The sequence below is a fragment of the Mustelus asterias genome, chromosome 17, assembly GCF_964213995.1.
Source record: "Mustelus asterias chromosome 17, sMusAst1.hap1.1, whole genome shotgun sequence".
Lineage (NCBI taxonomy): Eukaryota > Metazoa > Chordata > Chondrichthyes > Carcharhiniformes > Triakidae > Mustelus > Mustelus asterias.
In genome coordinates, this window is record NC_135817.1 from 6,328,555 (window position 1) to 6,345,165 (window position 16,611).

General features: G+C 39.6%; 1 protein-coding gene across 1 annotated transcript in view; it reads right to left on the reverse strand.

Annotated features, from left to right (window-relative positions):
• rb1 (retinoblastoma 1) overlaps positions 1-16,611 on the reverse strand; it is a 248,621-nt gene that overhangs the window by 197,262 nt on the left and 34,748 nt on the right. The window contains exons 5-9 of the mRNA XM_078232189.1: positions 15,255-15,293; positions 15,102-15,166; positions 9,885-9,995; positions 8,737-8,885; positions 2,099-2,173 (exon numbers count right to left, since the gene is read on the reverse strand). Of these exons, the coding sequence (XP_078088315.1) occupies positions 2,099-2,173; positions 8,737-8,885; positions 9,885-9,995; positions 15,102-15,166; positions 15,255-15,293 (439 nt within the window). The remainder of the gene's footprint in view (positions 1-2,098; positions 2,174-8,736; positions 8,886-9,884; positions 9,996-15,101; positions 15,167-15,254; positions 15,294-16,611) is intronic.

Consider the following 16,611-nt stretch of genomic DNA (forward strand, 5'->3'; position numbering starts at 1 on the left):
CTTCCCAACACACAAAAAACTCTAAATGAAACTAGAATTATGTTTCACGTTTCTTGACACACAAATACAAACATAAATTAAACTTGTTCCTAACATTTACATAATGCTGCACTGCTACACTTTCTGCAGTTATAATCCTTACAGTAACCAGTACAAAGTTAATTCCCAGCTTCCAATTGACTCACTTCACCCCATATCATTCAGTCAAAATTGGAAGTCCTTTCCCTCAGTATTCTAGGAATCCCCAAACAGACCTCCAAGAGCAAGGCTCCCCCAGTGATTCCATCTCCTGGCCTCACTAAGCCTAATCTTCCAATGTCCTTAAATTTACACAACCATCTTATGTTTAGCAGGCATAAGTTGCAAATGCAGGTAAACATTATAGGATATGCAGCGTCAACCACAAACTCCCATCTGTGCGCTGACAAACTGGTAGCTACGACAGAATTGCCTTATTTCTGTTGTCAACAACAGCATTTCTCTCTCTCCCTTTGCCTCGGGTGTTTTTAAATCAAGCTTTCTGAGAATCTAAGGCTACCAATAGCAAGCCAGCTGTTCCATCCTTTGTTTTCAGGTGTTAAACCTGACATATGCATTTCAATGGCACTTGACCTGGGCCCCAGTCCTCATGGTAACTAGGCCATACAGGTTTGTCTTTGGGACATGTCCCTTTTCATTACTCCATTGAATCAAAAAAATAGTTCAAAACACAACCATCTTATTTTTAGCAGTCATAATTGCCAAAAGTAGGTAAACATTGTAGGATATGCAGTAAACAACCACATCTCTGGCCTCATTGACAAAGAGAAGGTTTTGCTGACACAGCTGAAGATGGTTGGGTTCAGAAATCAATGACTTATTGACTCTATTGCTCTAATAAATACTGGTGGACATATGTTCTATTTTCTTGGATGTCAGTGTCATATCGGTTCTGATAGAACTTAACCAGGGAAGCCCTGTGATGCCAGACCAAACATTTCCACACACCACTCCACACTCCCATATCCCAAATACCAAAATCCAACAACAATTTCATCACAGACCTTCAAAATCTAGAAATCCCTGATTCTAATTCTGCCAAAACCCAGGATTATGCTACCAAAAGCTAGGATCATCCTCATCCAGCTACAAACGACTCAGGCTACTAACTACCAGGTAATTGTTTCCAACTGTGTTATATTGAATAAACTCTTAAATATGCTCAGGTCTAAAATCAATAAGGCAAAAAATCTTGGATAAAAGATTGACTGAAATAAAAAGCACTCATTTATGCCTTTCAAAGATTAGTGGTTAGTTATACAATTAGAGCCCTACATTACTCTTCCATTCTTTTATTTTTTAGAAACCATTCAAAATTAACAAAGATCATCAACTGAAACACTAATTCTATTTGTTTCACAGACAATACCTGAGCTGCCGAGTATTTCCAGCATTTGCTGTTTTTAATTTTAATTAAATGTCTTTTAATATGTGTGCACAATGGAGGATTTTGGGTGTGGGGAGAAGCTTGCCACCTTTTACTGCCTATCGATTTGGTTTTTTAGAATGCATAGCAAAATATATCAAATGTTCCTAATTACCTTTTCCAACAGTACAACAACTTGCCTTTGTATTGTGCTTTTAAACATTATGAAACAAGAATAAACGTTTAAATTCAGGAGTTTATATTAAACATCCTTTCATATCTGAACAATGGAAATCCTTCCACAAATTATTACTGTTTAGATAAACAGCCAACAAATGTCTGCTTTCAGCTGATGACGCAAGTTATTTTGTACAAAAATTGGTCATTTCATTGAGCAAAATTTCAGAAATTCTCCCCAGAGTCACCTATTGGTCAAAGTCTGCAGCTACATCGTGACAGCTGACACAACAAGCTGACACAAAAGCATGTCCAGAAATCTTGAACAGAAGTTAAATTTGTGAACAAGATTGCCGATATATAGATTGTTCTTAAATTACATTTTCCTGCCTGTCAGAATATATGTAAACACATTAACTTACATTACAAAATGTGAAGACCAGCTCATTTACTCCAGATAAGATTTTACAAGTACTATTACACTTCACCTTGAATTAAGCATCTTTTTCAACTTACCTCAGGAAATCCACAAGAAGGTATTTTAAGGTTATCCAAGAAAGGAAGAAAGCTCTTCAAATAAATGTTTTTCACCTAGACAAATGAAAGACAGGATTCATTAGGACGCATTTGAAGATGAGGACATGAATGCTAATTAAGTTACTTGAAGACTTTAAACCACATTCCTTATAGGGAAAGAAAAAATATTCCACTTATGTTATCTGAGAAATGCATTCATTTCTCACCAGAACTGTGATCTGTTAACAGGATGTTCTTTCACTTCTGCAACGTCCCCAAGCAATGATAGCTAAGATAAACCCTGACATTGCATGATAGACTGCCATCCTATGAAAGTGATTTGAGGATACTTAGGCTAAATTAATTGAAGTAACCAAAAATAATTTGATGCATGTTGTTGTAGTTTCCTTTATATTTTTCAAATTGTCACCAAGTAACAGATTATATTGTGTACTTTACCCTACTGACTCAAGTACTACTGTAGTACTTTTACTGTAATATCCAAAGAAAAAGTTCTCCTCTAAATGTGTTTCCATAAGACCATAAGACATAGGAGCAGAATTAGGCCACTCGGCCCATCGCGTCTGCTCCGCCATTCAATCATGGCTGATATTTTTCTCATCCCCATTCTCCTGCCTTTTCCCCATAACCCCTTATTAATCAACCCTTGTAGAAAAATGACAGACACATTGGGGCCAGGTATCATTATGGTATAACTTTCCAGCAAGTTATACAAGATTGCTACAGAGTGTGTCAGATCCATTAGTCAGAACCTGACAGCAGATGCACCCCACTTAAAGTTTATGTAAAAGTGTATGAACAGAGCATTTTAAAATACATATCATCACCAAGCAGGGTCAGCATGGCTTTTATTTTTATTCATTCATTCATTCGTGGGACATGGACATCGCTGGCTGGTCAGCATTTATTGCCCATCCCTAGTTGCCCTTGAGAAGGTGGTGAAGAGCTGCCTTCTTGAATCGCTACAGTCCATGTTCTGTGGGTTAACTCACAATGTCATTGGGAAGGGAATTCCAGGATTTTGACCAAGCAACTGTGAAGGAATGGCGATATATTTCCAAGTCAGGATGGTGAGTGACTTGGAGGGGAACTTGTAGGTGGTGGTGTTCCTATGTTTCTGCTGCCCTTGTCCTTCAAGATGGAAGTGGTCATGGGTTTGGAAGGTGCTGTCTAAGGATCTTTGGTGAATTGCTGCAGTACATCTTGTAAATAGTACACACTGCTGCTACTCAGCGTCGGAGGTGGAAGGAGTGGATATTTGTGGATGTGGTGCCAATCAAGCGGGCTTCTTTGTCCTAGATGGTGTCAAGCTTCTTGAGTGTTGTTGATGCTGCACCCATCCAGGCAAGTGAGGAGTATTCCATCACACTCCTGACTTGTGCCTTGTAGATGGTGGATTGGTTTTGGGGAATCAGGAGGTGAGTTACTCGCCGCAATATTCCAAGTCTCTGACCTGCTCTTGTAGCCACTGTGTTTCTGTGGTGAGTCCAGTTGAGTTTTTGGTCAATGGTAACCCCAAGGATGTTGACAGTGGGGGATTCCGTGATGGTAACACCACTGAATGTCAAGGGATGGTGGTTAGAGTGTCTCTTATTGGTGATGGTCATTGCCTGACATTTGTGTGGCGCGAATGTTACTTGCCACTGGTCAGCCCAAGCCTGGATATTGTCCAGATCTTGTTGCATTTGAACATGGACTGCTTCAGACTTCATGAAGGGGAAATCATGCTTGACAAATTTAATAGAAGTCTTTAAGGTGACAATGAGCAGGATACATGAAGGGGAACCAGATTTCCAAAAAGAGCTCCATAAGGGAGCACACAACAGACTACTTAATAAGATAAGAGCCCATGGTGTTGGGGGTAGTATATTCACACGGACAGAGGGTTGGCTAACTGATAAAATGATGTGGAGATGCCGGCGTTGGACTGGGGTAAGCACAGTAAGAAGACTCACAACACCAGGTTAAAGTCCAACAGGTTTATTTGGCAGCACTAGCTTTCGGAGTCTTAGGCTCCTTCATCAGGTGAGTGAGGACTTGTGTTCTGAAACAGGTCATATACAGACACAAACTCAATTTACAAGACAATGGTTCGAATACTCAACCGGGATCTTGGGTTCATGTCACACTATCTGTAACCCCCACGACTTGCCTGGGCTTGCAAAATCTCACTAACTGGCTGGAGACAATACACACCATAATAAAAAAATAAACTAACAGAACAAGTAGATCAGGAAACACTAAGGTCAGTTCAAACTGGTTTTGGCCATCATCCCGCTACTAAATTGCCTATCTTTGATGTGCTCCTCACAAAGAAAATGCACTGTTATCAGAACAAAACAATAGGAAAAAGGAGAAGAAGGTGGTTCCTCCACTTCTTTCACAGAAGCTCGTGAATTGTTTACAAGACATGATGGAGTTGCCAACATGTGAGAATTTTCTACACAAAGAATGAACATGACCTATTCTTGGTGTGGAATGTTCTTTTACTTGTTCTCTATGTACAAAATCATGCTGAGATAATTTAATGAACAGAGCTGAAACTTAAGATTGAATACTGGTCAAAAGTACAAAATACTTAACACTGAGCAAGCAAGTTAAGACAGGAATACTTAGCAAAGGACTAAATATAAAAGAGTTGATCATTTTAAAATTTAAGATAATAATACCGTGGCAGCACGGTAGCACAGTGGTTAGCACTGCTGCTTCACAGCTCCAGGGACCTGGGTTCGATTCCCGGCTTGGGTCACTGTCTGTGTGGAGTTTGCACATTCTCCTCGTGTCTGTGTGGGTTTCCTCCGGGTGCTCCGGTTTCCTCCCACAGTCCGAAGATGTGCGGGTTAGGTTGATTGGCCATGCTAAAAAATTGCCCTTAGTGTCCTGGGATGCGTAGGTTAGAGGGATTAGTGGGTAAATATGTAAGGATATGGATAGGTGGGATTGTGGTCGGTGCAGACTCGATGGGCCGAATAGCCTCTTTCTGTGCTGTCGGGTTTCTAAGTTTCTAATTGCATCGCACTGAATTTATGTTTCTAAACTTTAGATTTTCATTATTTTAGCTCAAATAAATGAATGCATTTTAGTGCTTCTATCTCATCACTGAAAAACATACACATATGGAATGTTACAAATATGAAGTTTATCAATGTATGATAAAGGGTCATCTGGACTCGAAACGTCAGCTCTTTTCTCTCCTTACAGATGCTGCCAGACCTGCTGAGACTTTCCAGCATTTCCTTTTCTGGTTTATCAATCTATGATTTGGGATGGTTCTGTTTAATTTAAGGGAAAATGTAGTAGTGAAGGGGTCATGTGACCTGCTCAATCCTGTTTGACAACAAACTTGGGTGGCGATTAGGACAGTGAAGAGATCCAGATTAAAAGTAAAATACTGCGAATGTTGGAATCTGAAACAAAAACAGAAAATGCTGGTAAATCTCAGCAGGTCTGACAGCATCTGTGGAGAGAGAATAGAGCCAAAGTTTCAAGATTGGATGACCCTTCATCAGAGCTATTTAATTTCTTTTTATCTTATTAATCCATTTTTATTACTTTATATTCTTATTTATCGTTTTAAATTTTAATTTCTTCCATCGTTTCATTTGTCCACTTCTAAATCTCGCTTTCCATCTTGGTTCCCCCACCTACCCCATCCCCACTCCACAAGAGCCATCTGCCCCATTTCTCAGGTTGTCCTCGGACACTCCATACCTTGTTCTGCCATTTACACATTCTGATCTCTTAATGGACAAAAACCGAGCTCTGACAAAGGGTCATCTAGGCTCTATTCCTTTCCCACAGATGCTGTCAGACCTGCTGAAATTTTCCAGCGTGTTCGGTTTTTGTTTAAGAGACCCTGGTTGTTTTACTAGTAAGAGGGTATAAAATGTTCACACCAGTAGACAATGGGAAGAGCATTTGTGTTAACTTTGGATAGGCTGTTAATCTCCAAGTCTCGTAAGGAGGTGCTAAGGTGGTCAGGATTTGATTTTTGATTTGATTTATTATTGTCACATGTATTAACATCCAGTGAAAAGTATTGTTTCTTGCGCGCTATACAGACATAGCATACCAATTATAGAGAAAGAAACGAGAGAGTATAGAATGTAGTGTTACAGTATGTAACACTGTAGGATGTAAAGAAAGATCAACTTAGTGCAAGGTAAATCCATTCAAAAGTCTGACATGGGCGGCACGGTAGCACAGTGGTTAGCACTGCTGCTTCACAGCTCCAGAGACCTGGGTTCGATTCCTGGCTTGGGTCACTGTCTGTGTGGAGTTTGCACATTCTCCTCGTGTCTGCGTGGGTTTCCTCCGGGTGCTCCGGTTTCCTCCCACAGTCCAAAGATGTGCGGGTTAGGTTGATTGGCCATGCTAAAAATTGCCCCTTAGAGTCCTGAGATGCGTGGGTTAGAGGGATTAGCGGGTAAATATGTAGGGATATGGGGGTAGGGCCTGGGTGGGATTGTGGTCGGCGCAGACCCGATGGGCCGAATGGCCTCCTTCTGCACTGTAGGGTTTCTATGTCTTCTATGATGACATCAGCAGGGAAGAAGCTGTTCTTGAGTCGGTTGGTACGTAACCTCAGACTTTTGTATCTTTTCCTAATGGAAGGTGGTGGAAGAGAGAATGTCTGGGGTGCGTGAGGTCGTTAATTATGCTGGCTGCTTTGCCAAGGCAGCGGAAAGTGTAGACAGAGTCAATGGCTGGGAGGCTGATTTGTGTGATAGATTGGACTACATTCACAACCTTTTGTAGTTCCTTGCAGTCTTGGGCAAAGCAGGAGCCATTGATTTATAAACAGTTATATTTTAAAACCATTTAATTTCAAGATGGAGTGGAGTTGGGGAGGGGGGGTCTAAAGCATAATTAGTTAGCATGTATATGTGGATACAACACCTATGTGATTGATGCTGCCATGGAGATGGGTTTGAGAGGGGAACAAGCCATTGCAGTATTGGCTTGCAAGGTTTTAAGATATCCCCAAATGTCACAGATAGGTCAATCTGTAAGAATCAGAGAGAAAAGTGATGGAGACAGCCAGTCTCTAGTGTTCAACATGTAGAATCAAATGGAAGATCATGCTGGGATTGGAGAGACCAAGTTCATCATGATTTAAACAGGGCTGGAAGATTCACCTTGCTTTAGCTACAGGGAGGAATTGTCAGGGTAATCCTCATTGTAAAAATTAGTTCAGGGGATTAGATGTTATCTGGCTGGAAAAGGAAGTGAGTCACTTGGAGCAGAGAATAGCTTTGGCCTGGTTCCTGGAGAATGAAGTGTCCACTGAAGGAACAGAGTAAAGCATAACTGTGGTGAGGGATTTTCAATTGTTTTAAAAGTTAAATGGGAGATTCTTCCAGTAGTTTAGAGAACAAGTTGTCTGCTGAACAATATTTAGACAATGCTACTTTTAGTTTGTTTATTACAATCAAAAGCTTAAAACTTGAAATCTTGTTCCAGTCAGTCACTGAAAATTCAAGTATCTTTCTAAAAATTATTGGTCTCTATAAGATTTGTAACAGGAAGAAAATTGTTCTACAGACTTGAAACAAAGGTTTCCCCAGATTGCATTCCTGTTCCTACCCATTCCACTCAAAATACACGATTTGGAATTTGATCTTGAAAATGAATGAGAAGACATGCGTTCCTCAAAATGAAACACTTGGTCATATGACTTCAGATACATAAATCATGTGAGATAAATCTTTGCCTCAGCAACTTTGGTCAACGCTCATAGCTCCTGCAGTAAGAGTGACCAATGAACTAAGAGCACAGGTACTCCATCGCCATTGACAATTCTGGATCAATTTACTTTCTGTCAACATTTCTGCCCAGAACTTAAAATTAACTTTAATAGTTAAATCAAGCTATTTAGGCGGGTGGATAAAGTGAATGCTGGTCAATGAAACTGCCTAGTTAACAGGACAATTAAAGAAAGATATTTGAAAGACAGTACTATTCTAACATTCCACCCATTGTCCCGACAAGGCATGATGTTGCTTTTCTCTCAGCAAGACTGTAACTTAAACTTATCTACTTCAACAGCTTCTCAAAATACAGTAAAATACACGCTTTTAAGCCTTAAATAGCTCAACTTTGACCCTAATTCTTTCCCATGTCATAGCAATTCTGTCAGGCCACTTGATTACAAATCTCAGGAGCCATATTCATCAACAATTAATGAGCACTTCCCCATGGCCATTTGGTCTATTCAGTCTGCACTGACTCCCTGACAGAACATCTTATCCAGGCCCCCTCCCCCACCCTATACCATTAACCCCACTCATGGCTAATCCATCTAACCTATACATTTTGGGACACTAAGGGGCAATTTAGCATGGCCAATCCACCTAACCTGCACATCTTTAGACTGTGGGAGGAAACTGGAACACCTAGAGGAAAACTACGCAGACATAGGAGAATATACAACTCCACACAGACAGCCACTCAAGGCCAGAATTGACCCCGGATCTCTGGAGCTGTGAGGTAGCAATAATAAAATTCCACCTGCCACAATGGGATTTGAACCTATGTTCAAAATTTAGAACATTTTGCACGTCTTTGGATTTTTCTTCCAGTTTCAATTATAATATTATTGCATTATATTAACTTGCCTCTTCCACATTGCACTCATTTTCCTGACAAAGGATTTCCATGATTCTGGGATCTACTTCAGTTGAACTGCTTGTCTGTACAATTCTGTTCTGACTTCGTCTAGAAGTTCGTGATGGGCCACTGGAATTTATACTATTTGCAGTAGTTCCTGAAAGAAAAACAGCAGTTTCTAAAAAACCTTGCCCCTTTTGCACATGAAGAACTTTGCTCATTCATTTCACCAATTAAACTATATACTTAAAAGAATGGCACACATAAAAGTGCAAGAAAATAAATAATGCAATAAAGACAGCAAGAAATGCAACTGTTATATTTGGCCAAGAGTGGCATATTACAACCCAGAAGTAGTGTTTGCACTGTAGGACCCACACTCCTTAAAATGCTATATTTTATGAGTATTGCTGAAAAAAAAGACATGTTGCTGAAGCTTTTAGACTTGCTCTTATCAGGAATCAGTGAAATGAACGAGCAAAGTTGCACAGGAAAGCAATGCTCATGGTCTGGAAACTACTAGCAATTTTGCTTTATTACTCTCTACCATCAGGGGAGTTTATGGATTATAATTTAATTTCCATTAACTAACTGCTTGCATAATACTCAGGTTTTTAAAAAGTCAATTTAAAACAGAATCAATAGCAATAGTTCATAATAAATATGATGTGGAGATGCCGGCGTTGGACTGAGGTAAACACAGTAAGAGTTTTAACAACACCATGTTAAAGTCCAACAGGTTTATTTGGTAGCAAATGCCATTAACTTTTGGAGCGCTGCTCCTTCGTCAGATGGAGTGGATATCTGCTCTCAAACAGGGCATACAGAAACACAAAATCTCTACAGCCTGGTTGGCTGTAGAGATTCGCATTCTAATCTGTATTCTGTAACTTCATTTTGTATCTCTCTATGCCCTGTTTGAGAGCAGATATCCACTCCATCTGACGAAGGAGCAGCGCTCCGAAAGCTAATGGCATTTGCTACCAAATAAACCTGTTGGACTTTAACCTGGTGTTGTTAAAACTCTTACTCATAATAAATATGCAGTGGTCATATTTCACTTCCAAATTTAAGCTTTCCATGAGCTAGCTAATTAAAGACTACACTTTAAAAACAGCAACTGAATTTGAATTCTACTGTTAGCTTCGAAACCTACTGTAAGGTTCCTTAATCAATGCAGATGGTGAGATCTTGATAAAGTACTCCAAGACACAAAGCAACAACTGGAAAGAGAGCACAAGGTCATCTTCCATCTGAAGTAGCTTTCCTGAAAGCAGAACGCAAATAACAACGGCAAAATATTAGTTCCTTTTGTCCTATTATATTTGAATGATAAATGAACATGCATAATGCAAATAGAACAATATACTCTTGTTTGGAGGACCATTTAAGAGGTCTTTTGGTTTCTAGATACCCAGAGAACCAAAATTATATTTTGTGCATCTTTCATGCAAACCACATACCATGTTGTTTAACATATCAAACAGGTGGCGAGTAACTTTATGTAAGAAAATAAATCTGAATAGTTTCTAGAAATATTAAAGTAGCATCTAAACTTGAAAAATTGTCTAGGTATTTAAAATCTTTATCAAAAAGAAAATCCAGGGATTGTAAAACATGCCAAAATATACTGTTTCTACACATATTTTGATAGTGGCTATTCTTTACACTGATAACTCAAGACTCATCAAGCATTCATCAATTTACATTTATCCTAAAAACTAATATTTTGGTGAAGGATATTACCACTACCTTATAATCATAGTAAAACTCCCTACTGAACTTTGTAGTTTTTCAGCAAACATACAGAACACAAACTACCCACAATAACTTCACATTTACCAAATGATGTGAACAAAGGAAATGCAACAATACCCTCTGGTGGTAAGAAATAGCTTTTCACACTGAATTAAAATGCAATTGCTTCAAATGCTTCACAAATTAGCATTTTCGAAAGATGTATTAGAACAAAGATATCCAAACTTCTTATTTTGGGAAGCCACTTAACTGTGGTTGACAATCAAAAGAAAATGTGAAATTCAGGAAATACTTTAGAACACAATTTTAAATTTGGAAAGAATCCGTTCAAAAACTGTGCAATGCTACCTAATTATTTTAATCTTTTCCTCATCACCGAAGTGGAAGAATTTGCTAATAATTTACATCTCATTTACATATTTGCTACACTGAGTTGGTGACATTTTAGTCTTGGAAGTCCAATGGTTATGGGCTGAGTTCTACGCCAGGAACAGGTGACAGTCCAGTGCAACACTGAGCAAGTGCCACACTGTAAGAAGTCTCACAACACCAGGTTAAAGTCCGACAGGTTTATTTGGTAACACAAGCCACTAGCTTTCAGAGCGCTGCCCCATCATCAGGTGAGTGGGAGTTCTGTTCACAAACAGGGCATATAAAGACACAAACTCAATTTACAAAATAATGGTTGGAATGCAAGTCTTTACAGGTAATCAAGTTTAAAGGTACAGACAATGAGAGTGGAGAGAGGGTTAAGCACAGGTTAAAGAGATGTGTATCGTCTCCAACCAGGACAGTTAGTGAGATTTTGCAAGCCCAGGCAAGTCATGGGGGTTACAGATAGTGTGACATGAACCCAAGATCCCGGTTGAAGCAGTCGTCATGTGTGCGGAACTTGGCTGTCAGTCTCTGCTCAGCAACTCTGCGTTGTCGTGTGTCGTGAAGGCCGTCTTGGAGAATGCTTACCCGAAGATCAGAGGTTGAATGCCCGTGACCGTTGAAGTGCTCCCCCACAGGAAGAGAACACTCTTGCCTGGTGATTGTCAAGCGGTGTTCATTCATCCTTTGTCGTAGCGTCTGCATGGTCTCCCCAATGTACCATGCCTTGGGACATAGTTTCCTGCAGCGTATCAGGTAGACAATGTTGGCCAAGTTGCAAGTGTATGTACCGTGTACCTGGTGGATGGTGTTCTCATGTGAGATGATGGCATCCGTGTCAATGATCTGGCACGTGTTGCAGAGGTTGCTGTGGCAGGGTTGTGTGGTGTCGTGGTCACTGTTCTCCTGAAGGCTGGGTAGTTTGCTGCGGACAATGGTCTGTTTGAGATTGTGCGGTTGTTTGAAGGCAAGAAATGGGGGTGTGGGGATGACCTTGGCGAGATGTTCGTCTTCATCGATAATATGTTGAAGGCTCCGGAGAAGATGTTGCAGCTTCTCCGCTCCGGGGAAGTACTGGACGACGAAGGGTACTCTGTCCGCCGTGTCCCGTGTTTGTCTTCTGAGGCGGTCAGTGCGGTTTTTCGCTGTGGCATGTCGGAACTGTCAATCGATGAGTGGAGCGCCATATCCTGTTCTTATGAGGGCATCATTCAGTGTCTGGAGGTGTCTGTTGCGATCCTCCTCATCTGAGCAGATCCTGTGTATACGGAGGGCTTGTCCCGAGGCATGGTACATTGGGGAGACCATGCAGACGCTACAACAACGGATGAATGAACACCGCTCGACAATCACCAGGCAAGAGTGTTCTCTTCCTGTGGGGGAGCACTTCAATGGTCACGGGCAAGCAACCTCTGATCTTCGGGTAAGCGTTCTCCAAGACGGCCTTCACGACACACGACAACGCAGAGTTGCTGAGCAGAGACTGACAGCCAAGTTCCGCACACATGACTGCTTCAACCGGGATCTTGGGTTCATGTCACACTATCTGTAACCCCCACGATTTGCCTGGGCTTGCAACTGTCCTGGCTGGAGACAATACACATCTCTTTAACCTGTGCTTAACCCTCTCTCCACTCACATTGTCTGTACCTTTAAGACTTGATTACCTGTAAATTCTCACATTCCAACCATTATTTTGTAAATTGAGTTTGTATCTTTATATGCCCTGTTTGTGAATAGAACTCCCACTCACCTGATGAAGGGGCAGCGCTCCGAAAGCTTGTGGCTTGTGCTACCAAATAAACCTGTTTTACTTTAACCTGGTGTTGTGAGACTTCTTACTGTGTTTACCCCAGTCCAATGCCGGCATCTCCACATCAAGTGCCACACTGTCAGACATGTCAATGTTAAACCAACATCTTGTCTACTCCTTCATGTTTAAGCTAATAATTCATCGCATAGCAATTTTCAAATAGTTGGGAGTTGTTCAACTCAACATTCTTCACTCCAATTGCATCCAACAAAAACAACAGGTTGACTCATTATTTACTTAAAGATGTTTGTGGGACACAGAATGGCTACCATTGTTTGCATATAAAAGTAATTAATTCTGAGAGGAGCTTTAAGACTCCAACATAAAACAGCAGAAATGTCATGTTTCTATCAACATGAATAAAGTACATTTTTAAATCATTCTAGCTTATGCCACCGACTGGAAAGATGCTAGGAATGGTTGTGCATGCACACCCGGTCCACCCTGTGGCTGCCGGCATATGCGCATCTGATCTTGATATCTTTCCAGTTGGTGGCAACAGAATCTGTGTATTGTTTTTCCTACATTTATTAGCAAACTATTTTAATGCTATTATTTAATCAAAGGTACCGTTTTCCATTCAATTGCACAGAAACATATGTAACTTTCTTCAGCAACCTGATATTAAGACTGTTTTTGATGGACCGAAATACCAAAGAGCCTATCTCCACTCTTCATGTTGACTTTAATGTCTAGATTTTACAGTCAGCCACTAAGCAATAACACTCATTGCTGACCTCAAAGAAAGCTACCTACAAGGATCCAGCAATTTCTATGATGTGGATTTCATCTTTTCCCATATTAATTTTGCATTTGCAGCCAAGTCAAAGGGATTTCCAGACTCGCAGCAGTAATGAAATCATTAATCAGGGCAAGCAGCCAATCACATTGAAGAATTCTCATTCACAGTAAAGTAGGAAATAAAATGTAATGATTATCCTTCACTTTTTATTACACCTGTAGCACAATAGAAGCTAAAATAGCAATCATTTTTAAAAACTATGCAATTATCATAATTCAAGAATCTTGACATTACACAAATATAAAATTTGTTTTCTTTCAGACTCCCCCAGTCTGAAAAAGATTGTTCAGCAGTAGTTATGACATGTTGCGCTGTTAAGTACCGAGTTATCCCTAATTAACAAAAAACAACTTTTGTGGGAGACAGGTTAACAGGACATTGTAGTATAAAAGGCAAAGGTTCTCTTCTGTTCAGCAATTTCTAAAGACTGCCACTAGCAGGAACATTAACAACATACACTGCAGTGGAGCAGGAATTCATTGACAACAACCTCTGGATCTTAGTTTAACTGCACATGGGCAGCTTCACAAGATAATGATGGCAAGCGCAAAATATGGGCCTTTGTATTATTTCATATTTAGCCTTCAGAAGAACTTGAGTCATAACTGGGTTTTCCCCAAAACTTTTCATTTTCAGAAATTACCACAAAAATGTATGCTTAAAAAGTGTTTTTGTTTCATGTACCATTTACAAGGTCAAAAAGTATTGTTGAGAAAATGATCTTGAATGAGATAAAGATAAGAATCATCTCTTTAAATTTCCTATTTTTGTTCTAAAGCCAGTGAACCACTGACTAGTATCTTAGTCTCATCTCTGTTTAAGCTTACGCTGGTCAGAAGTCATACAATATTCTCCATGAAAGTACAAGGACCATTCTCTTCCTCATTTTTGGCCATAACTCAAAAACCTTCAGTTGTAACCAGCACAGTTGAATACAAATATTTTCATGTGATACTTTTATCACCTTTGAAGGTTTTAAGAGCACTATAAATGAGCAAGAAATCTTCTCAAAATTTTATGCAGAACAGAAGGGAATCTTACAAAAATCTACTGTAATGTTGAGCCATTCTAATCACTTGTATCTTTCCAATAGTAGTTTCATTCAAACATCACATTCCCTTTATTCAAAGATCTTCATACTTAATAAGACAGATTCACATTCAAGCTCTATTCTGCATTTGGTCTGGTCTGCTGCTTTGGTCTGTTCAGTGAACTCATTTCTGATGTCAAACGCACATACTTCGTAAGTAATTGGGTTTGTCTTCTTAAATTTCATGAATCCAGTGGATTTCATGAAAGGCCTGTTCTGTAAATTTGGCAATTGTGTACCCTTTGTTTATCCTCGCCCTCAGGAAATTGGCATTGGGGAGGATGGTACTTGCAAGGCTGAGGGATTTGACAATCTCTTTGCACGTTTGCTTATGAGGAAGCGGCACTGAAACCATGCAAAATTCCAATATAAATCCAGGTCAATGCCAAATAGGAGTTTACTTGTGAGTAATAAATAAATACACTTTAAAGAGAAATAATCACTCGGGTTTCTTGGGAAATGTTTGGACACTCCCTGAATTAAAATAGAAAGTCAGTTCTCATTGTATGCATCTTTTAAAATACTTTAAACAGACCTGTTGCCAGTAGAAATGTGATCCAGCAGACTTTCACCACTGGTTTATTAGTTTCTGATGATGCCCTGATTAACAAATGAAACAAAGTCAAACATAATGACATTATTCAAAGAGTTTATAAGAAAAACATCAACGTATTAATTGAAAACTTACTGAATACTTGGTGCCTCCACAAATATCTTTTCACATATCCTGCAAATTAAAAAGCCAGCCTTAATTACAATTTCAAAGGGTATCTTTCACAGCTTCTGAAACACTTTTTCAAAATGTTCTCACCTTTGTAAAACTCTATCGGGTTCTATAGGTGCTATGAAAGTACAAGTTCTGATTTAAATGCACAGATGCAGCAGAACCTTCTCATATGTCTAATACAAAATAGATGGAACAATCAGAAATAAGCTGAAAACAATTAGTGTATATTTTCTTTTTGTTGCAGCTGCAGCCCTCATAGGTATAAAAGCTCCACATAAAGTGTTTTTAGATAAAAGTATTCATTTGCTCATTTCTGTTACATGTTTTGGCCAAAACCTTTCAGATGCTGACATGATGGTATTGTCATTGGACTAGTAATTCAGAGGCCTAAGTTATTGCTCTAGTAACATGGGTTCAAATCCCACCATGGCAGCTGGTGGAATTCGAATTCAATTAATAAAGCTGGAATATAAAGCTAGTCTCAGTAATGGTGACCTTGAAACTATCACTGATTGCCGTAAAGACCCATCTGCCTCACTAATGCCCTTTAGGGTCAGAAATCTGCAGTCCTTACCTGGCCTGGCCTACATGTGACCCACAGCAATGTGGTTGATGATTAACTGTCCTCTGATTAGGCCGCTCAGTTTCAAGGGCAATTAGGAATGTACAACAAATGTTGGCTTTACAAGCAATGCCCAAATCCCACAAAAGAATAAAAGGCTCATAATTGAAGTCAAAAAGTTCAAGTCAGAAAACAATGGGCACTTGAGCATGTTAGCAACAAAATGCATTAATGCATTTTAAAATGGATTAAGATAATGAAATAAAATTTGATATTAAATATCATGGAGAGATTATATGGTCATTATCCCATTAATGTTTGTGGGGGCTTGCTGTGTGAAAACTGGTCATCGTATTCCCTACATCTTAACGGTGACTACCGAAAAGTATTTCATAGGCTGTAAAAACTTTAACATCTCCCGTGCTTATGAAAGATGCTATAGAAACCTAAGTCTTTGATATTCTTTCAAAAAAAATTAATTTACCAAGTCAAAATATGGTAAATCGCAATTAACCTGGATGAATGCAGTGTCATGAGAGTAAAGTGTGGAATAGTCATAGAGATCTAGAGCACAGAAAAAGGTTCTTCAGCCATTGAGTCTGCACCAGTCAAAGACAAACCACCCAACTATTCTAATTCCATTTTTCAGCACTTGGTCCATAATCAATGCCTCGACATTGCAAGTGCACATCTAAATACTTTTTAAATGTTATTAGGGTCTCTGCCTCCAGCACCCTTTCAGGCAGAGTTCCAGAC